The sequence below is a fragment of the Hippopotamus amphibius genome, chromosome 1 (genome assembly GCF_030028045.1).
Source record: "Hippopotamus amphibius kiboko isolate mHipAmp2 chromosome 1, mHipAmp2.hap2, whole genome shotgun sequence".
Taxonomy (NCBI): Eukaryota; Metazoa; Chordata; class Mammalia; order Artiodactyla; family Hippopotamidae; genus Hippopotamus; species Hippopotamus amphibius.
The window spans coordinates 59833437-59859515 of NC_080186.1; the positions used below are offsets into that span (position 1 = coordinate 59833437).

The 26079-nt window shown below is 35.2% G+C and overlaps 1 protein-coding gene across 1 annotated transcript in view; it reads left to right on the top strand.

The window, feature by feature from the left end:
• The window catches only part of COL24A1 (collagen type XXIV alpha 1 chain), a 346898-nt gene that overhangs the window by 180792 nt on the left and 140027 nt on the right, over positions 1–26079 (top strand). The window contains exons 26-32 of the mRNA XM_057714246.1: positions 13268–13321; positions 15548–15601; positions 16825–16878; positions 18160–18213; positions 24916–24969; positions 25250–25294; positions 25413–25457. Of these exons, the coding sequence (XP_057570229.1) occupies positions 13268–13321; positions 15548–15601; positions 16825–16878; positions 18160–18213; positions 24916–24969; positions 25250–25294; positions 25413–25457 (360 nt within the window). The remainder of the gene's footprint in view (positions 1–13267; positions 13322–15547; positions 15602–16824; positions 16879–18159; positions 18214–24915; positions 24970–25249; positions 25295–25412; positions 25458–26079) is intronic.

Below are 26079 nucleotides of genomic sequence, written 5' to 3' on the forward strand. Positions count from 1 at the left end.
TGATGAATTATAATTACTTGGAAGAATCTTTTTTCTCTTTAGAGATACAAAAATAATAGTGCATTTTACAATCAATGACATCCTAGGTTGAAGGAAATTTGATAGGCTTCAACTCTAAATGTGTTCATGTGACTCACTTATTGATTCCATGTGTGGATAGTTTTCAGATTAAACAGTAATGTAGATTTAAAGAATAAATAGATGTACAGCCTGTGTAGTTCAGATTCTTTACCATTGATCTAAACCTGTTTGAGTGCTGATTTTCATTTCTGTAGTAGGAACAGATATAAAAACATTAGAAAAAATGAGTGAGTGAATTTGCAAAGAGGAGAAAACAGAAATAATTAATATACTAGACTAGAGAGTTTAGAAATAAGCCATGTGTAAAATGTTATAAGAATGGCACCACAGATTTTTTTTAATTTGACACCTAAAGCAAAGGCAATAAAAGCAAAAATAAACAAGTGGAACTACATCAAACTCAAAAGCTTCTGCATAGCAAAGGAAATCATTAACAAAACGAAGAGGCAAACTAGTGAATATGAGAAAATGTTTGCAAACCATGTATCTAATAAGGAGCTAATATCCAAAATATATAAGGAACTCATACAACTTAGTAGCAAAAAAACAAACAGAAACAAGCAATTTGATTTAAAAATGATCAGAGAGTCTGAATAGGTATTTTTCCAGACGAGATGTACAGATGGCCAACAGGCACATGAAAAGATGCTCAGCATCACTAATCATCAGGGAAATGCAAATCAAAACCATAAAGAGATATCACTTCACACCTGTTAGAATGGCTACTATCAAAAAAGATAAGAAATAGCAAGTGTTGGCAAGAATGTGGAGAAAAGGGAACCCTCATGCACAGTTGGTGAGAATATAAATTGGTGCAGCCACTGCGGAAAACAGTATGGAGGTTGCTCAAAAAATTAAAAATAGAACTACCATATGATTCCACGTTTAGATATTTATTTGAAGAAAGCAAAATTACTAATTTGAAAAGATGTATGATACTCTCGTGTTTATCAAAGCATTATTTACAATAGCCAAGATATGGAAACAACCTTTTTAAGTGTCCATCACTTAAAAAGTGGATGAATGGATAAAGAAAGTGTGGTTTATATGTACAAGGGAATACTATTCAACCATAGAAAGGATACATCTTGCCATCTGTGACAACATGGATGAGCCTCGAGGGCATTATGCTAAGTGAAATAAGTCAAAGACAAATACCATGTTGTCTCACTTATATGTGGAATCTAAAAAAATAATTTTTAAACCCAGTCCATAGATACAGAGAATAGATTGATGGTTGCCAGAGACAGGACCTGAAGGAGGAGGGGGGCAAAATAGGTGAAGGGAGTCAAAAGGTACAAATCTCCAGTTATAAAATAAGCCGTGGGTTATAATGTACAACATAGAAGTTATAGTTAATAATACTGTATTGCACATCTGAAAGTTGCCAAGAGAGTAAATCTTAAATGTTCTCATCACAAGAAAAAAATTCTGTAACTGTGTATGGTGAGGGATATTAACTAGGCTTACTGTGGTAATCATTTCACAATATATACAAATATTGAATCATTAAGTTGTACACCTAAAGATAATATATTGTTGTGTGTCAATTATACTTCAATAAAATTTTTTAAAAGATTGACACCACAGACTAATGGGGAAAATAATTTTTAGTATATACTATTTGGAAAACCGGGTCACTGTGGAAAATATTTAGTTGGATCTCTGTCTTACACCTGGAGAAAAAGATGGACTCCAAATGGATTAAAGACCTACATTAAAAGTTAACACTAATAGAAAAGAATGCCCATTACCTAATAACATAAAGGTAGAGAAAGGCTTCTTAAACAAGATCCAGAAAATACAAATCATAAGGCAAAAAATGGTTGGATGTGATGATGTCAAAATTAAGGATTTCTGTCAATGAAGGTTATCAAAATAATCTCACAGGAGATAAATCACAAGAAGGAATTTATAACATCTAAAATCAGCAAGGAGTTGATACCTCGAATGTGTAAGATATGGATAGAAATTGCACAAAAAAAGTCCAAGGAGTATATGAAGAGAATTTCAGACTTACTAGTTATCAGAAAAATGCAGATTAAAATAACAATGAGCTACCAGTCTATACATAGACATAAACCATTGTCCTAAAGTTGTGTATGTGATTTCCAGGTTTTATTCCATTAACAAATTATACTATTATATGTGTTTTAAAATTTTGCATAAAATGGTTTCATAATGGTGTATTCTTTTGAAAAGTATGTATGCTTTTTTCTCACTCAGCATTATTTTCTTAAAAGGTTTATTCGTATTGATATCTGTAGATCTATCGAGTCCATTAATTTTAACTGTTACTGAGTTTATCCACTCTATGAATAAATTTCAGTTTATCTGTTTCCATACTGATAATTCAGATGATTCTACCTTTCTGGTTAAGTAATGCCGCCATGGACATTTTCTGTGTATCTCCTAGAACATACATGTGAGAATAGAAACCCATGTATACAGTTAGAAATGAAAGTGCTAGGTTGTAGGTTAAGTGCATTTTCTGTTTTAATACATACAGTAAATTGCTCTCCAAAGTGATGTACCAATTTATATTCTTCCTGTTTGTGAATTCTGTCCCCACATTCTAGCCAACACTTGTAGTGTTATCAGATTTAATATGTTTGTGTTAGACTTTTTGAGGTCCTGGAATAGTCCAAGAGAACCATTTTATTTTTTAATAATATTTATTTCTTTGTTTGTTTGGCTGCACTGAGTCTTTGTTGCGGCATGTTGGATCTAGTTCCCTGACCAGGGACAGAACCCAGGCCCCCTGCATTGGGAGTACAGTCTTAACCACTGGACAAACCAGGGAAGTCCCCAAGGGAACCATTTTAAATCTGTTCTCTAGCTAAAGATTCCCTGTGGACATGGATGTAATCCTATGAATTATCTGTTTTTCCAATAAGAACCTATCTCTTCCAGTTATGTCCTTTTGATGGACTGCACCTTCTAATACTTACGTCAGGGGTGACAAACTCAAATGCCCTATTGGGACTAGGCAGATAGTATAAATAAGTGAAATGGTCAGGTATGAGACAAGCGATTGGTAGGGACTGTGGTAAACTGAAGAGTGCTTATCCAGTATTTCCCTGTGAGAATGCTAGTCTACACTATGCTAGTCATCTGAAGCCAGGCATCTTATAAATTTTTATATATGAACTCTTTTTATACAAAATATATAGATTGATAAATCTTAACACCTTATTCACTTTTTTAAATTAGTAAGTGTGAGCTGTGGGCTAAACAGAATACTTTTGTAGGTGATATTACTCCAGTATTCATGGTCAATATTGGGATAAGCCAAATGGACCTACTCCATTCACTCAGCTAGGGTTTTTTTTTTTTTTTTTAGGCTCTTTATTGGAATATAATTGCTTTACACTCTTGTAGCAGTTTTTGAGGTACACCAAAGTAAATCAGCTGTATTTATACACATATCCTCATATCCCCTCCCTTCCTAGACTACCCCCCACCCTCTCCGTCCCAGCCTTCTAAGGCATCATCCATCATTGAGTTGATCTCCCTTTGTTATACAGCAACTTCCCACTAGCTATCTATTTTACACTTGGTAGTATATATATGTCTATGCTACTCTCTCACTTCATCCCAGCTTCCCCTTCGCTCCCCACCCCCCCAACCTCATGTCCTCCAGTCCATTCTCTGCATCTGCATCTTTATTCTTGTCCTGTCACTGGGTTCATCAGTACTTTTTTTTTTAGATTCCGTATATATGAGTTAGCATTACAATATTTGCTTTTTCTCTTTCTGGCTTACTTCACTCTGTATGACAGGCTCTAGGTCTATCCATCTCATTACGTACAGCTCCATCTCATTCCTTTTCATAGCTGAGTAATATTCCATTGTGTATATATGCCACATCTTCTTTATCCATTCATTTGTTGATGGGCATTTAGGTTGCTTCCATGTCCTGGCTATTGTAAATAGTGCTGCAATAAACATTACGGTACATGTTTCTTTTTGGATTATAGTTTTCTCTGGGTATATGCCCAGTAGTGGGATTACTGGATCATATGGTAGTTCTATTTTTAGTTTTTTAAGGAAACTCCAAACCATTTTCCATAGTGGTTGTACCAACTTACATTCCCACCAACAGTGCAGGAGAATTCCCTTTTCTCCACACCTTCTCCAACATTTATTGTTTCTAGATTATTTGATGATGGCCATTCTGACTTGTGTGAGGTGATACCTCATTGTGGCTTTGACTTGCAATTCTCTGATGATTGGTGATGTTGAGCATCTTTTCATGTGTTTGTTGCCACCTGTATGTCTTCTTTGGAGAAATGTCTATTTAGGTCTTCCACCCATTTGTGGATTGGGTTATTTGCTTTTTTGGTATTACGCTGCATGAGCTGCTTGTATATTTTGGAGATTAATCCTTTGTCTGTTGCTTCGTTGGCAAGTATTTTCTCCCATTCTGAGGGTTGCCTTCTTGTCTTGTTGATGGTTTCTTTCACTGTGCAAAAGCTTTTAAGTTTCATTAGGTCCCATTTATTTATTCTTGATGTTATTTCCATGATTCTTGGAGATGGGTCAAAAAGGATCTTGATTTGATGGATGTCATAGAGTGTTCTACCTATGTTTTCCTCTAGCAGTTTTATAGTGTCTGGCCTTACATTTAGGTCTTTAATCCATTTGGAGTTTATTTTTGTGTATGGTGTTAGGAAGTGTTCTAATTTCATTCTTTTACATGTAGCTGTCCAATTTTCCCAGCACCACTTCTTGAAGAGGCTGTCTTTTTCCATTGTATATTCTTGCCTCCTTTGTCAAAGATAAGGTACCCATATGTGCTTGGGCTTACCTCTGAGTTCTCTCTTCTGTTCCATTGATCTTCCTTTCTATTTTTGTGCCGGTACCATACTGTCTTGATCACTGTGGCCTTGTAGTATAGTTTGAAGTCAGGAAGCCTAATTCCACCAACTCCATCTTTCCTTCTCAAGATTGCTTTGGCTGTTCAGAGTCTTTTGCGTTTCCATACAAATCATAAGATTTCTTGCTCTAGTTCTGTGAAAAATGGCATTGGTAATTTGATCGGGATTGCGTTGAATCTGTAAATTGCTTTGGGTAGTACAGTCATTTTCACGATGTTGATTCTTCCAATCCAAGAACGTGGTATGTCCCTCCATCTGTTTGTGTCGTCTTTGATTTCTTTCATCAGTGTCTTATAGTTTTCTGCATACAGGTCTTTTGCTTCCTTAGGCAGATTTATTCCTAGGTATTTTATTCTTTTTGTTGCAATGCTAAATGGGAGAGTTTCCTTAATTTCTCTTTCTGCTCTTCCATTGTTCGTGTATAGGAATGCAAGAGATTTCTGTGCATTAATTTTATACCCTGCTACTTTACTAAATTCATCGATTAGTGCTAGCAGTTTTCTGGTAGAGTCTTTAGGGTTTTCTATGTATGATATCATGTCATCTGCAAAGAGTGAGAATTTTACTTCTTCTTTTCCAATTTGGATTCCTTTTATTTCATTTTCTTCTTTGATTGCTGTGGATAAAACTTCCAAAACTATGCTGAATAATAATGGTGAGAGTGGACACCCTTGTCTTGTTTCTGTTCTTAGAGGGAATTCTTTCAGTTTTTCACTATTTAGAACGATGCTGGCTTTTGGTTTCTCATATATGGCTTTTATTATGTTGAGGTAATTTCCTTTTATGTCCATTTTCTGGAGAGTTTTTATCGTAACTGGATGTTGAACTTTGTCAAAAGCTTTTTCTGCATCTATTGAGATGATCATATGGTTTTTTTTCCTTCAGTTTGTTGATATGATGTATCACGTTGATTAATTTGCATATATTGAAGAATCCTTGCATCCCAGGGATAAACCCCACTTGATCATGGTGTATGATTTTTTTAATGTGCTGTTGGATTCTGTTAGCTAGTATTTTGTTGAGGATTTTTGCATCTATATTCATCAGTGATATTGGTCTGTAATGTTCTTTTTTTGTGACATCTTTGCCTGGTTTTGGTATCAGGGTGATGGTGGCCTCATAGAATGACTTTGGGAGTGTTCCTCCTTCTGCAATATTTTGGAAGAGTTTGAGAAGGATAGGTGGTAGCTCTTCTCGAAATGTTTGATAGAATTCACCCGTGAATCCATCTGGTCCTAGGCTTTTGTGTGTTGGGAGATTTTTAATCACTGCCTCAATTTCCGTACTTGTGATTGGTCTGTTCATGGTTTCTATTTCTTCCTGGTTCAGTCTTGGAAGATTGTATTTTTCTAAGAATGTATCCATTTCTTCCAGGTTATCCAATTGATTGGCATTTAGTTGCTTGTAGTAATTTCTCATGATCTTTTGTATTTCTGTGGTGTTAGTTGTTACTTCTCCTTTCTCATTTCTAATTCTGTTGATTTGCGTCTTCTCCCTTTTTTTCCTGATGAGTCTGGCTGATGGTTTATCAATTTTGTTTATCTTTTCAAAGAACCAGCTTTTAGTTTCATTAATTTTTGCTATTGTTTCCTTCCTTTCTTTTTCATTTATTTCTGCTCTGATCTTTATGATTTCTTTCCTTCTGCTCACTTTGGGGTTTCTTTGTTCTTCTTTCTCTAATTGTTTTAGGTGTAAGATTAGGTTGTTTATTTGAATTTTTTTTGTTTCTTAAGGTAGAACTGTATTGCTATAAACTTCCTTCTTAGAACTGCTTTTGCTGCGTAGCATAGGTTTGGGTCATTGTGTTTTCATTGTTGTTTGTTTCTAGATATTTTTTGATTTCCTCTTTGATTTCTTTAATGATTTCTTGGTTGTTTAATAGTGTATTGTTTAGCCTCCATGTGTTTGTATTTTTTGCAGTTTTTTTTCCCTATAATTGATATCTAGTCTCATGGCATTGTGGTCAGAGAAGATGCTTGATATGATTTCAATTTTCTTGAATTTACCAAGGCTTGATTTTTGACCCAGGATGTGACCTACCCTGGAAAATGTTCCATGTGCACTTGAGAAGAAAGTGTATTCTGTAGTTTTTGGATGGAAGGTCCTATAAATATCAATTAAGTCGAGATGGTCTAATGTGTCATTTAAAGCTTGTGTGTCCTTATTTATTTTCTGTTTGGATGATCTGTCCATTGATGTAAGTGGGGTGTTCAAGTCTCCTACTATTACTGTGTTACTGTCGATGTCCCCTTATATGGCTGTTAGCATTTGCCTTATGTATTGATGTGCTCCTATGTTGGGTGCATAGATATTTACGATTGTTATATGTTCTTCTTGGATGGATCCCTTGATCATTATGTAGTGACCTTCCTTGTCTCTTGTAATAGTCTTTACTTTAAAGTCTAATGTGTCTGATATGAGTATTGCTACTCCAGCTTTCTTTTGACTTCCATTTGCATGGAATATCTTTTTCCATCCCTTTCCTTTCAGTCTATATGTATCCCTTGGTCTGAAGTGGGTTTCTTGTAGGCAGCATATAGAAGGGTCTTGTTTTTGTATCCATTCAGCCAGTCTGTGTCTTTTGGTTGGAGCATTTAATCCGTTTACATTTAAGGTGATTATTGACATGTGTGTTCCTATTACCATTTTCTTAATTGTTTTGGGTTTGTTTTTGTAGGTGTTTTCCTTCTCTTGTGTTTCCTACTTAGAGAAGTTCCTTTAGCACTTGTTGTAAGGCTGGTTTGGTGGTGCTGAATTCTCTTAACTTTTGCTTGTCTGGAAAGCTTTTGATTTCTCCCTCAAATCTGAATGAGATTCTTGCTGGGTAGAGTATTCTTGGCTGTAGGTTTTTCTCTCTCAGGACTTTCAGTATATCCTGCCATTCCCTTCTGGCCTGCAGAGTTTCTGCAGAAAGGTCAGCTGTTATCCTTAGGGGTTTTCCCTTACATGTTATTTGTTGTTTTTCTCTTGCTGCTTTTAATATTTTTTCTTTGTGTTTAATTTTCATTCATTTGATTAGTATGTGCCTGGGTGTATTTCTCCTTGGGTTTATTCTGTATGGGACTCTCTGTGCTTCTTGGACTTGGTTAATTATTTCCTTTCCCATGTTGGGGAAGTTTTCCACTATAACCTCTTCAAATATTTTCTCAGACCCTTTCTTTTTTTCTTCTTCTGGGATGCCTATGATTCAAATGTTGGTGCGCTTAACATTATCACCAAGGTCTCTGAGACTGTCTTCCATTTTTTTTATTCTTTTTTCTTTTTCCTGCTCTGTGGCCATTATTTCCCCCAATCTATCTTCCAACTCCCTTATTCGTTCTTCTGCCTCAGTTATTCTGCTGTTTATACCATCTAGAGTTTTTTAAATTTCAGTTATTTTGTTGTCCATTGCTGTTTATTTGTTCTTTAGTTCTTCTGAGTCCTTTTTAACTGTTTTTTGTATTTTCTGTATTTTGTTATCGAGATTTTGTATCATTTTTACTATCATTACTCTGAATTCTTTTTCAGGCATTTTTCCTATTTCCTCTTCACTTATTTGGTTTTGTGGGGTTTTTTCCTGCTCCTCTGCTTGCATGGTGTTTCTTTGTTTTCTTATGGTGGTCCAAACTTCAGAGGTTGCTTGTCCTAGCAATAAAGGGGTTTAAAAAAGACTGTCCAAGCCCAAGACTAATGGCAGAGTGTTGAGTCAAACAAATACTAAGTCATGGAAACACATACATGTATAAGACACACAAATACTGAATCCAATAGAACATAAGGCACTCAAAAAGACCTGACAGAAGAACCCCAGTATGCTATCAGACATTCAAAGAGAAAACCAACAGAAATTCAAAACCTAAGCAGAACAAAACAGAAACAAAAGCAAAAAGAAACAAACAAACAGCACCACACACACAGAAACACAAATCCAGGGAGATATTGAAAGCTAGGATCAACTATAATAAAGAGCTAGAATACCACCAGACAGACTGAAGATTCTCAGAATGAAATCAGACAATTATACTTAGAACTAAGATAAAGACAAAAACCTAATAATAAATACCAAAGTAGTGTGTCATCTGGAGAATAAAGCAAGGAGACACAGCAGACCAATAATATTGCTTATAAGGATATTAAGGTAAAATAAACTAAAGAAGGATAGAAGACAGGGCAACAGAAGAGCATAGTGTGACTGGAAATATGAAAAGAAAAAGAAAAATAGAAATGTATAAAAGATAGAGATGAGAAGATAGGAGAGATACAGTCAGCACTACAAAAAAACTTAGCTAGAAATAGAAATATATAAAAAGGCTAAAAATAAAAATAGAATAAAAAATGGAATAAAAAATATGTTATAAAACTTGTAGATCCCTTAGGACTAAGCTCATAATTAATAAAGAAACAAAAATGAAACAAAACAAAAAAACTAGAACTGACCCCAGAATGGACCAGTTCAATAGAATCAATACTAATATTTCTGTTTCCTTGGGGTCTCAGCTGTAAGTGTCCTACCCGCCTTGGGTTTTTTGTATTTTTCTGCGACCAGCAGAGCTTCCTTTATTGTTCGTCTGTAAGCACTGGTGTGTGGGGAGAGAGAGGGTACAATAGTGGTTCCTTCCCCTGGGAGTGAGTGAGCAGTGCCGCCCTGTCTGGGACTCGGTGGTTCAGCTGGGTGTGGTGGTGCCTGTTGCAGAGGGATGCCTGGTGGCTCACATGTAAACAGCTGGGCCTCTCTGTGGGCTTTTGGCTCTAGGCTGCAGGCATTCTAAGCCAGCCCCGCCCGGGGGCCTTTGTTATCCCTGAGTGCATTAGCTTGGCCGACAGGGGTCCTTCCTCTGTCCATCGCAGGCGCCAAGAGAGAGGCTACGCCCGTGGCTGCTCCCTGCTGCTTGTGAATCAGCAGTATCCAGCCGCCAGTATGGTCTCGCAGCTCTCTGTGGTAGGCAGTCCTTGCTGCACACCTCTTCCCTCCTGTCCCCTCGGTCTGTCTCCCCACTGCCAACAATGTTCCTCACCCGGAACCAGCTCTCTGGTTCCCACACTCCCACTCCCAGATCTTCTGTTCAGCTGTGAATCGACATCTCAGTCCTGGCACTCTGAGCCGTGGTGCGGACCCTCCATGTGTTTCTCACTCCCTCCCATCTGCCACAGCTCAGCCGCTTCATCCTCTTTGAAAGTTGCAAATGCTTCCCTACCGGTTATGTTTGGATCTTTGCAGTCCTTTCTGGTGTCCAAGTTCGTTTGCTGGTGTTCAGCTGGTTCTCTGTGGGAATTATTGTGTCTTTTGGTGTATTCCTAATGCATCTGTGGAGAGGGATGCATTCCACGTCCTTCTACTTCGCCACCATCTTTCTTCTCTCTTACCTAGGTTTTATGTGTTAGAAAAGGGTTTTTTCCCCCTGAATTAAGATTAGTCTGTGTTCACGTTCTGCTGTTTTGGTTATTGTCCCACAGAAGAGTTCTATTTCATTGTTCCTGCTCAGATTTGATTGACTGGCCATTGGTCATTGATTGTTTCAGAGTGAAAGTATTCACTCTCTTAAACCTAAATAGCCATAGAAACAATTAGGTCACTTCCATCTGGATGTAAGTACTAATATTAGCATATTGCTTAAGAATATAGATCAGTGCTATCCAATAGAAATATGATACAAGTCACAAGTGTAATTTAAAATTTTCCAGTAGCTATATTTAAAAAGGTAAAAAAAATGGTGAAATTGATTTTAGCAGTGTTTTACTTACTCTAATATATTCAAAGCATTATCATTTTAATATGTAATCAGTCATTAGGTGTTTTGCATTCTTTTTATAAAATTTTAAGTAATTTATTTTTATTGAAGTAGAGTTGATTACAATATTGTGTTAGTTTCAGGTGTACAAAAAAATCCATTTTAAACAAGTAGCATAGCAAGAACATGGAATGGTAGAAATTGCTTCGGCCACAGAAGACTCTGGAATTTAGTTGCAACTATGCCATTGATTTACTGTGGCATCTTAAAAGACCTGACTCCTTAGTTCTTCAGTTTTCTTGACCCCATTGTCCTTTTCAAAGGCACTGTACAGATCAAGTAACAGGAAGAAGCAGTAGGAGTTTATCAAGAAGGACTATATCATAGTTGTTGATATCATTTCAGTGAATGCTAAATGTTATTCCTAAGTCACTGAATCTAAATGGGAAGAAAATCCAAAAAAGTGGGGATATATGTATATATATAGCTGGTTCATTTTGCTGAACAGTAGAAACTAATACAACATGGTAAAGCAACTATACTGCAATAAAAATTTAAAAAGAAGGATATAATGTCCTCCCTTTCATAACAGGTGAATAATATAGTTAGTCAAAGATTTACTGGTTGGTGATGAAAAATATCACTGGTTGTGTATGTGTGTATACAGGTACACAGCACCATCATAGCTAAAATAAATAAATACGTGTGGATGTTCCTTCATTCACATGCAAAGAAAGATTTTGATAACAAAACTATTTTTGCCTCTTTTGCATTCTTTTTGTAGTAGGTCTTTGAAATCTGGTGTGTCTTTTACCTTTATAGCCCATGTCAATTTGGACTAGCCACATTTCAAGTGCTCAGTAGCCACTTAAACTCGTCGATACTATTTAAGCTCATCTACCTTAGAAAGCATCTTAACTGATCTGCCTCATGTGTTAAAGGGGAATCATGATAATGCTACCAAATACTGCTGTTCTGAGGATTAAATCAGACACATAGAAAGTGTTTAACATATGGCCGTGTATACATAATCACTAGATAGGTAGGTAGATAGGTAGAGGTAGAGGTTGAGATGGATGGATGGATGGATGGATGGATGGGTGGATAGATAGATATGGAGGAGGATATAGATATTACCTTCAACAAAGCAAACCATTTTTTCATGATTCAGGTACCTTCTATATGCTAATATGTATTATATGATCATCTAAGTAGTGTCTTTGCTTGATAACTATTGAAAAAGAAAATATTTCATACGTTTTTGAATAAAAGTAGAAAGTAAGTGGCTTCCTAGGTGGCACAGTGGTGAAGAATCCGCCTGCTAATGCAGGGGACACGGGTTCGATCCCTGCTCCAGGAAATCCCACATGCTGCGGAGCAGCTAAGCCCGTGCACCACAGCTATTGAGCCTGTGCTTTAGAGTCTGTCAGCCACAGTTATTGAGCCCATGTGCCGCAACTACTGAAGCCCACGCGCCTGTGCTCCACAACAAGAGAAGCCACGGCAATGAGGAACCCGTGCACCACAACGAAGAGTAGCCCCCACTCACCACAACTAAAGAAAGCCTCCACACAGCAAAAAAGACCCAACACAGCCAATAAAATTAATTAATTAATTAATTAATTAATTAATGGAAAAAAAGGAAGTAACTTCATAATTGAAGGCTGGGGAAGGATTATACTCTTTGTTGTGAAACTTGTTCTTTGTTACCATTTTTGCTTTCTACGCTGCTTGAAGTAGAATCCATGGAGACAAAGGTAGATGCACCCTGAGTGTTGTTCACTCTGAAACTGATTGCCTTCTTTCACTTCTTGTGCCAAGTCCATTCTTTACTCAACTTATTTTCTCCGCCTAGAACTCTCTTCCTCCTTTCTTTGCTTGGCTGGCTGGCCTCTTCTTCTTCTTCAGCTTTTAGTTTAAATGGCAGGTCTCAAGTTTACCCTGACCGTCTTTCCTGAAATAGGTCTTGTCTTTATTCTCCACCTCAGCATGTGAACAGCTGTGAACCTGTATCATAGTTTATAAATACTCACTTTTTTATTTAGTTGTTCTTGTTTCTCTTGCAAGACTTTTTGCCTCATCAGGGCAGGGCCTAGGTCTCCTTTTGATTACTAATGAAATCTCAGCAAGCAGCAGAGTGCATGGCACAAATTAGGCACCAAATGTTTTTTGAATGAATTAATGAGTGGGTTTGTGCTATTCCCTCATGAATTGAGGAGCTTTCAAAGAAGGAAGTCTCCGAAATAATTTCTTAAGCTAGTGTATCCCCATCAAGAATCTATGAAAACTGCAGGAGTTTTTAAAACATCCACTGAACTTAAGTTCTACAAGGACAGGGACTGTTTGAATTTGAAACTCAGTGCCTCCCAGCACCTGGCCTGTCACATATTAGACATTCATATATATTTGTTGATTAACTGAATAATTAATTCTGTTTTGGAGACTTAGGCAGGACACCTATACCAGAAGGGATTTTACTCTAAGATAAAATTTAGGATGAGTTAGAAAGAAACATAATGTTTATAGGTAATTTAAAACCAGGGTGCTATAATAGCACTACAGTATATGTGTGTTTTTTATTATATTTTTTCCTAAAAGGGACCTGTTGGTTTACCTGGAGAAGTTGGGATGACTGGAAGCATTGGTGAAAAGGTAATTTCTTTCGTTGTTTGGTTCAGTAGTAAGAGTTCTAAGCTAAACTCAAAGGAGAGACAGTCATATCATATTTTACGAATTAGAAATCACTCATAACTTAATATGCACTACCTCTACTGAATCTCTTAAATATATTGAAATGTAGCTGATAGCATATGTTTCTAATTTTTAAAAGGCAGAGTACTCTTGGTTATAATGATGTGCTCTGAAGAGAAAAGATGGAATTGATGATCTAGAAAATATCTAAATCTACTTTATGAGAAAAAGCCCCTAAAGGAAAGAGTTTTGAAAGTGAAGAATAAGTTATCACTTTACCTGATCCAAGTTTCAGTCACAAACTCTTTATATCCTCTTGGAATTCAGTATGAAGTTATTCATGGATTTTTTTGGCTACTGTGAAGGAAATTGTAATTGGCTTAAAAATTTCCTAGAAATCATCATCTTGGGAGTGATTTTCCATATTGAATTTCAAATTTAGGAAAGTCTTTAAAAAAAAATAATAAAGTAATTCTTTATTTGAAACCAGCAAGGGGATTTTCTTAAATTTTTTTCATGGAATCTTATAACGAACTAGTAGGTAATAAACCAAAATCTTCAAGTCTTTGACTGAAACCTGACTTGCTGAATATAAAGCAGAAGCATGGTAGTATAATGCAATTACTATGCAAAGCTACTCTTTGTAAATAATTAAGTAGAGCCAGGATTAGAAGTAAATTAGATAATATTCCACTTATTTCCATCTGAAATTTTTAAGTCAAACTCAACATGTTAAAATTTATCATTTTTTCCCCACATCCAAACTGGTCTCTTCCCTATTATCTCATTTGTATTATGTGCCTTATACGTATCTCTATTCTTCCATCTTCCAGAATAGATAGAGTGAACCCATCTTTGCATTTCTTTTTTCCTCCATCCTCTGTGCCTAATCTTTTAGCAGATCTTGGAGTTTTTTCTTTACAATTTCTCCTTTCTAATAGTCGATCCAAAGCTACCCCCTCAGACATACTCTTATTAGTTTATCTTAAATTTACCCTGTATCATATTTACCCTACCCTTTCCTTTTCTATGTTCTAACCAGCCTACATACTATAAGCAGAAGACTAATTTTGTTGGGTCATGATAAAGTATTTTGAAAAACCTTCATTAGCTCCCTATTGTTGAAGCCTGTTAACGGCTCTACTTTGCTATCAAGATACTATGTGATTTTGACTTAATCAGTTCATCAAACAAATTCTCTAATATTTTCCAGTATGAACCTTCCTTGCAACCCAATCTCATGTTTTCTACTTGCTCCTATTGTTATTCTTACTGCTCTCTTGGTTTAGTTTCCTCTCCCCTTTCCTCTATTTATTCAAAGCCAAGCTATAGTACTCAATTAAATTCCAGTCTGCTCCATAAAGTCTTCCCAGATTATTCTAGTCTTTCCTTATTTATTCCCTTCCTGGACTTAGAGTAAGTACCACATGATTTAAAATTTAATTGTCCTTTAATCGATTCATTTTTGTTAATGTCATGTTTTCAATTACTTGAGGGTAAAGTCTAAGTCAAATATCTGTTATATCTCTCCAACTCTCACTGAGTACATTAAAAGTGATTAATATATACTTGTTGATTTTTTTTATTAACAATATAGCAAATATAAAATGACCTCAGTTCAAAAAATTTAGATGGTTTTGTACTTCTTTCACTCTGGTTTAGTTACTTCTGTGTTAGGTTAAATTTTCTACACTAACATTGAAAAGTCTTGGAATTTTAAAGTGAATCAGTTTATACCCTTAATCTGCTGTGGCATGTATGATGGTCATGATTATGCTTAATTGTGGTGGACAGATTACAGAAATAAATTTTTTGTTCAATGGTTATATATTTAGTTAATTTTTACAATATGCTTTCATACTTTTTCTATTCTTATATTTTATATGTCTCAAAATTATAAGAATTTCTACTTGCAAAACTTTAGCATATGATGCATGCTCAGTTTTGAATATTGTTTATTCATAATTTCTATTTTTGTCATTTTAGTAAGACTTTAGTATTTTATCTCTTGAAAAGTATCTTAAGAGGCTCTCTGTTGTGATAAAAGTATAGCAACTTTAGGGTAAAAATGCAAAAATTGTAAATTTAAAAATTACTGAAAATGAGGATGAGTTTCCTGGATAGGCTTAGCTCATTCATAACTAATTAACGTGCCTCAATGTTTTTCTTTTTTCTTTGTTTTAAAAGGGAGAGCGTGGAAGTCCAGGGCCACTAGGTCCCCAGGGGGAAAAGGGTGTTAAGGTAAGAGCTCAGTGATTTGAAAGATATGTGTCCAAAGAACATAATAAAGTTAAGGCATTCCAGAGGTGGAATTGTCTTGAATGAAATTTAAGTAAATGAAAAATGCTATTTTGTAGTAAATTTCCATTAAAATTTTCTTCTCCTCTAAACAGTTTACCATTCAGAATGTTAATTGGCACTCAAAAGCATGCAAATCACATGGCTAGGTCAAATGAGCCTATAGATTTAAAAGAAGAATTAAACCATCCTAAATTAGCTTAAGTGGTTGAGGAAGAAAATTAAATTAGGATTCTACTTTTCTTTTACAGCTTATAGTTTATATGGCACATATCATTGCCACTTTTCCGTGTTTGTGGTCACAATGAAATGATTTGATACATGAAAGATCAGAATCCAGAATTCATCTTATATTCTTATATCTGTAAGATAGTAATAGCTGATAAATTTTATATCTAGCTTGCAGTGTTTTCATTTATTAAAGTTTCTAAATGTGATATAGAAACTAGAACGAACAATTATTTTCAATTAAAGAATTTTGCTGTCAGAAAATATATTGCAGTGGATCTGGGACACCTAATGCTATCTACAGATTCATCTTACATAAATTTTTCTTCAGTTTTAACTTCTGTATTATGAGTAAAGCACTTTAAGGTTATTTTTTTACCTGTCTCCAGTTGCTGTCAATCTGGAAATTTAATATACCCATAACGCTAATTAATTTCAGGAATTATTGCCTCCTAAGACTCTGAATCTTCTGAATATGGTTTATACCACAAAGCATGTGTTCATTCTAAAATCTGATAGGCTAAAGTATTTGTACACATTCCCATTTCTTAATTATTGGATTCCCTGACATCTGAAAATGATACGGTTTCACAATCTGCAGAACATAATATACATCTATTCATGGCATAACATAGCCTATAAAAATGTAAGATGAATATTTTCTTTTCAATAGGTTATAATATATGATTCTGGCTACAAATTTCATTTCTGGGCAAAGGATTTCTAATAAAAGTGCACACAGCTTCTGTGTAAATATTTCTTATTTCTATCGTCTATCTCTGGAACACTTCCTGTGACCTCTTATGTCTTGGATAGTAGAGGGAGATCTTATCAAATTATCATTTTTAATTACTATGTATAATTTACTGGTTTGTGTTCAATGAAAATAATTAGACATGATGGAGAATTTGTCATTTATATTTTTGCTTAAATTATAGGGATATCCAGGTCTTCCTGGGGTTCCAGGACCCGTGGGTCCACTAGGGTTACCTGTAAGTACAGAAAAGACTTCTCTTCCCCATCAATGCAAAACACTCTAGAATATATCATGGTATCTTGAGCTTCCTCACTTCTACTTGCTCTATTATTTACTGCTCACTTCTAATAATGTAGTTCTACATCCTAAAATAAAAAACATTTAAACTTTCTTTTGAATAACCACAGATAACAAAACAGAGTCAGTAATCAAGCTTAGAAGTAAGACTGATTGGACAGACAAATCACAAGCACAAGTTCCAACATGTTCTTAGAAATTTGCAGATATTCTAAAACTGATAAAATTCATAGAAATTATACCCTTATTAATCAAAAATTGAGTTGTGAAAAACTCCATTTGTTTACAGAAAGATAATGAAGTCTTGTCTCTAAAGAGAGTTTACTTATTAAAATTTGAAAATTATTGTGAACTTAAATGTGAAAAATATCAGCCTTTGTGATCCCCTAAAAACTATTATCAGAAATGGTTTATGCTGTTTTGTGAAGCTTCTGTTTTGAAGATAAGCCCAATTCTCCAGCATATTGTTAGATATTTTGTTGACTTCTAAAATGAGGAAGACTGATGTAGGGCACAGTTGCTAATCTTTTCACTCATATAAGATAAGAAATAGATTTTAGATCCTGTGAAAGTTCTCAGTTTTTGTCTACCTGTCTTATACAGATAAATAAATTTTGTTTTCTAAGCAAGTCTTTATTGGAGACTATTAGGCATAAAAATAATTCATTGTAATTGATTTGGAAACAAATAACAATCTTCATTGAAGGCTATTTTTTTTTTTTTTTGGTATGGCATGTTAATTTGGAAAATTTTGTGGCATTTATCATGGTAACAGAAAAAATCTACTTTTATGTGATGGGATTATCATAAATGTTTAGAGTAATGAGAAAGAAATCTTGCAGAAGTGGCCACTGGTTCTTTGATGGACCAGGAAGATTATACTGGTCAGACTCTCTAAGTGGGTGTCTCCCTCTACCACCACTCCATATGTGTTCATCATAAAATCTGTGTGGTCAGTGAATATTAAATACTTCCCATTCTCTTTCAGTGTGCAAACACTTAGAAATTAAATTTCCTTGAATAGTAGAATATGTCAAAGGCAGACTATTGGGGGAGGGTAGTATGGTATTTGTTTAATAATTAAAGCATATTTTTAAAGGAAACTAATCAATTTTAAGAATTTCCAAGGAGAATTACATATCATAAGAATGGTTATAACTAGTGTTGTCATAACGTTCCTGTGAATTCCATAACTGATTTTTAAATTTTCAACATGCAGGGTCAAGTAGGGGCAAGAGGACCACCTGGGAGTCCAGGTCCTAAAGGACGAAGAGTAAGTGATCCAATCAAGGAAGTACATTAACCTCAAAAAAAAAATAATGTCATAAATAGTGATGTGTTCAGCAAAAATAGCTCTGTATCTTCTAGACTGTGTTCAGATGTTATTGTATTTTTCCTTGTTTCCATTATATTAGATGACCTACCTACATTAATTTAAATGTAATTCATAATCATTTGTATTTATAAAACCATACTTTTCCATTTGTGTTTTAGAAACTTCACTTATTGACAGAGAATTATCTTTCTTATTCCCAACTTCGAATTTCATTCTTTGGGGAAATTGTGAATTCAGAGATGTTTAAATTATTTTTCTACTCACAAGAGGCTTATATAGCAAGGGGTAGTAACAGCATGACAAGATAAAAGCAATAGGAAATGGAATGAGGATACACAGGATGACTCAGAGTTTATTCACTGTGAATAAGAGGTAATATAATCACCATTGTCTAATAATTATGCATAAAAATTAAATTAAAAACCTTTCACTCTTTAAGTCTTTCCAACATTAAATCCTTTTTATTTTTCTTTAAAAAAATAAGAACCACCATGTTTTGATAACCTGTCATGTGCCAGGGACTTTTACGTATACTATCTAACTTAATACTCAAAACCACTCAAAGAAGGGGATGCATTTATCTCAGATATTATAGTTGAGGAAAACAGGGCTAGGAGAGTTTAAGTATATGAACTGTAGACACGCAGGTGTATGGAACAACCAAGATTCAAACCTTAGCGTGTCTGATTCCAAAGCCTATGTTTATTCAGTACCCCATTGAATATTAGACTATTTTTCCTTGATTAATTTGAATATGCGGGCTTTAAGAACTCTGTTTTCTCCCTTAGCTTTACCTTGACATTTTTTTAAAAAAATACATATTAATTAATTAATTAATTAATTTATGACTGTGTTGGGTCTCTGTTGCTGCACGTGGGCTTTCTTGAGTTGTGGCCAGCAGGGGCTACTCTTTGTCTTGATGCATGGGCTTCTCGTTGCAGTGGCTTCTCTTGTTGTGGGGCACGGCCTCTAGGAGTGCGGGCTTCAGTAACTGCAGCATGTGGGCTCAGTAGTTGTAGTTCCAGGGCTCTAGAGCACAGGCTCAGTAGTTGTGGTGCATGGGCTTAATTGCTCCCCAGCATGTGGTATCTTCCCAAAGCAGGGATCAAGCCCGTATCCCCTGCATTGGCAGGTGGATTCTTAACCACTGTGCTAGCAGGGAAGTCCCTACCTTGACTTTTACAACTAGTGAAGAAAATATTTTAAAATTCTAAAAACATGACCTCCAAATAACAAAGTTTTGTTTTGTTTTGTTTTGTTTTGTTTTCTTTAAATAACAACTTTAGAAATTCACTGGAGGTCCAGGATTCAGTGCTTTCACTGCTGTGGCTTGGGTTCAGTCCCTGGTCAGGGAACTAAGATCCCGCAAGCTGTGCAGTGTGGCCAAAAAAAAAGGAGAAGAAGAAGAAAGAAAGAAAAGAAAAAAAATAGGCAAAAATAAATAAATAATGACTTTAATTTCATGTGCTGTGTTTTAGATGAAGATTAAAGAAAGGGTAAACTTTTCTGTATTTCTTTTCTGAAAATCTGTTGTCCTTTCTGGGTTATCTATTTATAGTCTATAAATAATCCTAATGGCCACATCTATTCTAGCCCAAATGAGATTTAAAATAATAAAATAAAAAAATCATGTAAGATGATCTGTGCTCCATCATTTTAGTGGTCTGTACCCTGCCAGCATTCAGTACTTGGTCAGGTCAAATGTGTTTATTCAACTTTGTATTACTCATAGTGGGAAAGTTCAACCAGTTTTGTGATGGATGAAAAAAAAGAAATACTTACTTTGGTTAGCTAAGCAATTGAGGTCCTATTGATTATCTAGCCATAAGCCATGTACCTAAGCAAGATGTGCTCCTGAGCTACTTGTGCTATCTCATAAGTCATATGGAAAGTTCATATTCTGTGCAATTTTCTAACCTCCCTATGATCCTTGGGCAAATTATTACTCTTTTCTGATTTGACACTTTGTCTTCAACTCTCACCTCCTCGAGGGTCTATTTTCCTCTCATCCTCCAAATACAGTTTACTGATTTGTTCCCAATGGTTTCTCATAATTATTTAAAGTTCACCCAGTATTTTCTAAACAAGGTCTGTTTGTTTAGAAATAAAGGCTTTGTTTAGTACTAAAGTGCTTCCTTTACAGGAGAACATTTCAGATAATCAGTGAACACTGGGAGTATCAAAAAGAACTGAAGACCAGAATATTTGGGAAAGAATATAGTATTATGAAGTTCCATTTCAGTTATTTCCTAGTATCTTCTTCTCCCATCAATCCATTCTCCAGTCTATTCTCCACTATAGATATGATCTTCATACATAACCTTTCGAATGTTTTTCACTCACAAAAAATGAGAATATATGTCCAACCCACAGGGATAAATGAAAAGTGTATCTTGCTGGAGATTCCTGTGCCCCAGCACTTCCTTGCTACCCCAAAGGCTGAGGGGGTCAATATTTCCAGCACACCTGTAACACTTTATGACACGCACTGTGTCACTGTACATCAGAGGAGAAGCTAGGCACATTTGCACTGAGAGCACAAAAAGAACTCTCATTATGAAGCTAGTGCTTATATGCCCTTGCTATTCTGCCTGTGATTTGTACTGCCATCTGCCATTCATCTATCTAACATTTACTGATTTAATACAATCTGTCAAACACTCTCCTTACTATCTTGGAGGATTCAAGGTTAACTATTGCTTAGATCTAAACCACACGGATTTTGTGGTTTAATGACTTGCAGTCCAGTGGCTTTTAAAGCATCATACAATATTGACAGAGAATAGCAAAAGCTCAAACAAGCAACAATACCTGGCATCTCAGGAAACAACCTAAGCAACTTAGTATCATGAAAAGTTTTCTAACTTGTTTTGTGAAGATTGTGTAATCTTGCCCCTTATATAACTGAAAAATATAACAAGATTGGCTGAAAATATTCATATAGTTTGAGATTGTTAGATGGGAGAGTTAGCTGTTGCCAACTTTAACTTTTCCAGAAGAGGATTAAAAAAAAAAAAAGATTTTTTTTTACTTAGCCTGAATACATTCTTCAAGAGCTTTATAGATAATCAGATATTTTAAGGCAGGTATTAGAAAAAAATAACTTTATACCCAATTAGGTACCTATTATAATACTGCTTGTCTAATTTTCTTAGAGCTTGTCCTGAAACTTGTAATGTCTCAGGAGTCAAAGAAGGCATATACACTAACCCAGGGATAACTTCTACAACCATTATCAAAGTGAAACTTACAGATGTTGATAAAGCTAAGCTTTTAGCTAATTAACCAACCCTTATCTGAAGCATAGAGAGGACCAAACTTTCCTAGAGTTCACCAGCCTTAACCTCTTAACTAGCAACCTCAGGCTTTATAGCCTTTAATTAAATGTAATTGCTGTACTTAGACTTTTTTTTTAACTTAATGTGGTTATCTTTGTCCTCACTGTAGGAGTGGAAACTTCTCTTTCTTTGTTCCCTGTGTAGTCCTGGTTTAGTAAATGAAATAATGAACGTGAAAGTATTTTTAAGTAAAAATATTTTTTGTTGTAAAACATTTAAAAATGAGTGATTATCATTAAAGTATTTCTTAATTTTGGAGAGATTTCCTTTCAATTATTATAATACCAGTCAGCATTTTACTCGTTTAATATTCGTTTTGTAAACTTCTTCTAAACTTCATGTCCTCTATTTCAGCCTGAATTCACTTAATAACGATTACATCTATTTATTCTTTAACATTTGGAAAAATATTGTAAACTTAATAAAGGACAGTTATTCAAAGTCTTTAGACATTTAGACATTATGTAAATCAGGTAACTCACTTATATCTGCAGGCTTCGGTTTCTTCATCTTGAAAATCAGGTTTTATACTAGTTCAGCTTTGACAGTGGGTGATCTATGTGCGGAGGCAGAAACTAGCAGGTAATTATGAGACTTCCTTCTTGAGCTCAGTGCAGCCTTTTCTACATATATTTAGGAAACCACTTAATCTTATTTTTAATCTGAGAAACGACACTTTTTTTTTTAACCATCTTTGGACCAAACAATTTTTTAAAATTCTTTTTAACTTATTGCTCTATGTCTGGGGGGCTTTTGAAGCTTTATCCTTGTGGCTGCTAACATTTAAGCCTAGACAGAGTGACTTCTGACTCTAGCCCTAGCCTTCGTGATATCTATCTGATTGTGGTTGGTTGTCAGGGGTCAAAATTGTTATCTTCTCCCACTCTCCCCTTTCTGCCCCAAACGTACATTTCCAATCTGTTTTTATGTTAATACTGTCATAATTCTACTGGTTACTTACTAACAAAATATCCAAGAGAGTCGGAAATTTCATGTTGCCAAGGAGTTAAGTGCCTAGTTACCAGTGGATACATTTCTAGATCTTACATGTTTTCTGTGGTATTTTAGAATGCTAACCACTCATTCCTTTTCATACTTTCTCAGCCACATTCTATTATTACTCCAGAAAAATTTGGAAAGTGTTTTCTTACAGGGCAGAAAAAGGAAAATAGGCATAGAAGGTGCTAGAGAAAGAAGCAATGCAGGCTACTGAATTTTTAAGATGAAGGTGATTATTAGAGCAAGGTTCTGAAGGATCTTTGCAAGTAAAACTTCAGAGTTGTCCTTTAAGCATTATTTGTTTCCATCTTCAGTTACTTTATGTCAAGCATTCCAAGGAAGCCCCTACCTCAGGACCTTTGCAGTTGCTATTTCTCTGGCCAGAATCATCTTCCCCAAGTTATTTGCACAGCCTGCAATCTCACCTCCTTCAGGGCTACCCACATGTCACTTTAGAGAGCCTTCTCAGACACCCTAACTAAAGTAGGGCCCCCCACCTTGGACTCTTTCAGTCCCTTAACCTCCTTTATTTTTCTTCATTACACTTGACCACAAATAGTCATTTTATATTTTAATTTTATATATCTATTTTCTTGTTTATAAATTCAGGTATTTGTCTCTTCTCCCTCCCGTATCCTCTGGGCCTAAAACAGTACCTGGCTTATAGCTGGCACTCAGTAAATACCTGTTGAATGAATAACACACTTTGAAAGTCACTTATCTATTAAGTCCATACTTCTCAATTTGACATTCAAGGTCCTGCACATTAAAACTTTAATTTAGTTTTGCAGTCTTTTATGGGAAAATAGGGTCAAAAAGTAAGCTGGGGACATATCGTGGAGTACATTAAATATAGACTGAGAAATTGTAGGGCTAGAGCTATGGCTTTAGCTTCAGTATGCCCAGTGGAGCTATAGAACCTCATGGAGTGTAAGTCTTCTCTTCAATCTGGTGAATGTGCCCAAGAGGATGCAGGTATGCAGTTACCCTAAGAGCACAGAGGAAGAGAGTTTTATTACAGTAAGCAGCTTTTAGTAATATAAAGCTAAACTGAGTTGGCATCAGATGATATACAATAGAAGATGCTGAAGCCTAAAGGGCTTCTTCACATCAGCATGTTGTACTGGGAGATTCGTATCACTGTTTTGTATAGAAATCTTTAGTGCCTCCTCATTGCTTATTGACTCAAATATAAACTCCAGTCCTTCACCATTTAAATCCCAGTCTTTCCACAATTACTTATTAGTATAAAAATACCAAAAAATAATCCATGTAATCAATGGCTCAGCTAAACAAACTACTTTTTTCATTCTTAGGTGTCTTTTTTCCTGCTTCTTTATCCTTTTCTCTTACTATGCCTCCATCCAGAATTTTTTCTAGAGCATGATCTCTGACGGTCAAAATAATACCTTCATACCCTTTACAAACATCTGAAAACTCTCCCCCTCCTTTGAATCCCTTTAGCCCTTAACACACCTTATCTCTGCCAACATTATAGTTATTTGTGTAATTTACCTTATCTCATAATATGGATCCTCATAACACTTAATGCAGTGCCTTTTTCACAGTAGATATGCAGTTAATGGTTGTAGAATTGAATTAATTCCTTTGAAAAGGACTCTGAGATCTTCCAAGGACAATTATAATTAGGCAAGGAACATATATTGTCCTTCATTAGAGAATGAGTTTTGCAACTAATGCTTCTTCACAACTAGTTGTTGAATTAATGTTGATAGCAACATAACTGAGAAGTTTTAAATTTACATGAACATTCCCAGCAACATTTTCTGTTCCTTTTCTGTGCCGCTTGTATCTTTCAGTTGTCAAGCAGGTGCATGGCGGAGAACAGTACAGTCAGCATTAATTTCCTAATAAAGTGATGAGAAGAGTTCCATTCCAAAAATATAAAACTTAGGAAGACTGTTTCAAACAAACCAGCCACTTTAAAGTTAATGTAGAGTTGTTTGTAGAATAAATCCTGGATTTCTGCAGAGTAAATTATAAAGTAAGCAAAATAAATAACAAACCTATGTTATGGCTACATCAACAACTGAATCAGCTGTTTTTGTGGTCATGTGATTTACTATTTGGCATTAAATCTTGAAAACACTGACTTCATTCTCCCATGCAAATGGGTTCATCCATATACTCAGCTGTATTCTGTACTGTGTTCATGGCACAGAAACAAGCAAAAGGAGTTTGTCAACTGAAAACGAGTCCAGTGTCTCCATTTGTAAGGATGCATAACAGTAAAAAAGAGAAACATTTAAAATTAACAACAAGATATTTTTTCCATCTCTAGGGACCAAGAGGACCAGATGGTTTCTTAGGAGAACAAGGTATACAAGGTGCCAAGGTAATCACTTATTTTCTCATTTCATATGCAGTTAAATATTTTTTAGCCCATATGTCCTACCTGTCTAAGCACTGATATATTTCCATATAATTGTATGAATCTAAATTTTCTCTTAGTCTAAGTATGAGACATACATAATGTTTTTACTACACACAGAAATGTTTTCTTTTTATTATTGAACTATATGTTTGTTGTCTTATTTTTTGGTATGTGAGTGTATGCTAGCATGTGTCATACCGTAATTCACATTCTTGACTCACCTGGTATTGATTCTTGTTAGGGTGAAAAAGGAGATCAAGGAAAAAGTGGGCCTTATGGTCTTACTGTAAGTAGTAAAATATTTCACATTAAAGACAAACTTATAAAATCTTCCATTTTTCTTGGTATGTGATTCATATTTGGGGAGGGAGTTGCTTGACCCAGGCATTTTCTTTCTTATGTAGGGTAAGACTGGAAACCCTGGAGAGAAAGGAGTTCAAGGGAAACCAGTAAGTAATCAAAAATAGTCAAGCTATAAACAAATTTTATCTGCTTTATCCTCTGATACAACTCTTGTTTAGCAATCAGTATGTTAGACTAAGAGAATACAAGTTCTTTTCCTCCTTCAGTCCTTAGGTCAGTCTTTTATTGGGGCAAAGTGTTTACTCATTATGGGCCTTTTTTGTACCTACCTATAAACTGGTGGTGATAACTGATACTTTTACTTCACCTTTGTTATAGCTTTTCTGTAAAATCCATTTCAAGATAAAGCAGTATGATATCCTATAAATATAAAGGTAACATAAGAAACTTCTTTGAGGCTTCTTGCCTAGTTTCATTTTAACTCGAGTGTTGTTTGGACCCTTGGAGCATGGAGCTATGTGTGTCATCATGTTTTCCCATGACACTGCTCTGAGAGTTTTTAATATGAGATAATGCTAAATATATTCCTACCATCAAAAATCTCAGAATTATACATTTTTTTCCCCTGGGACACAAGTTCTATGGTTATCATCACTAACGGAGGGGGAGAAAAGTGTATTTTTTTTTAAAAGAGAAATATATACATACACACATGTATATTACACATATATACGTATTTAATTTTGAGCACATGAGCTTAAATGTAAG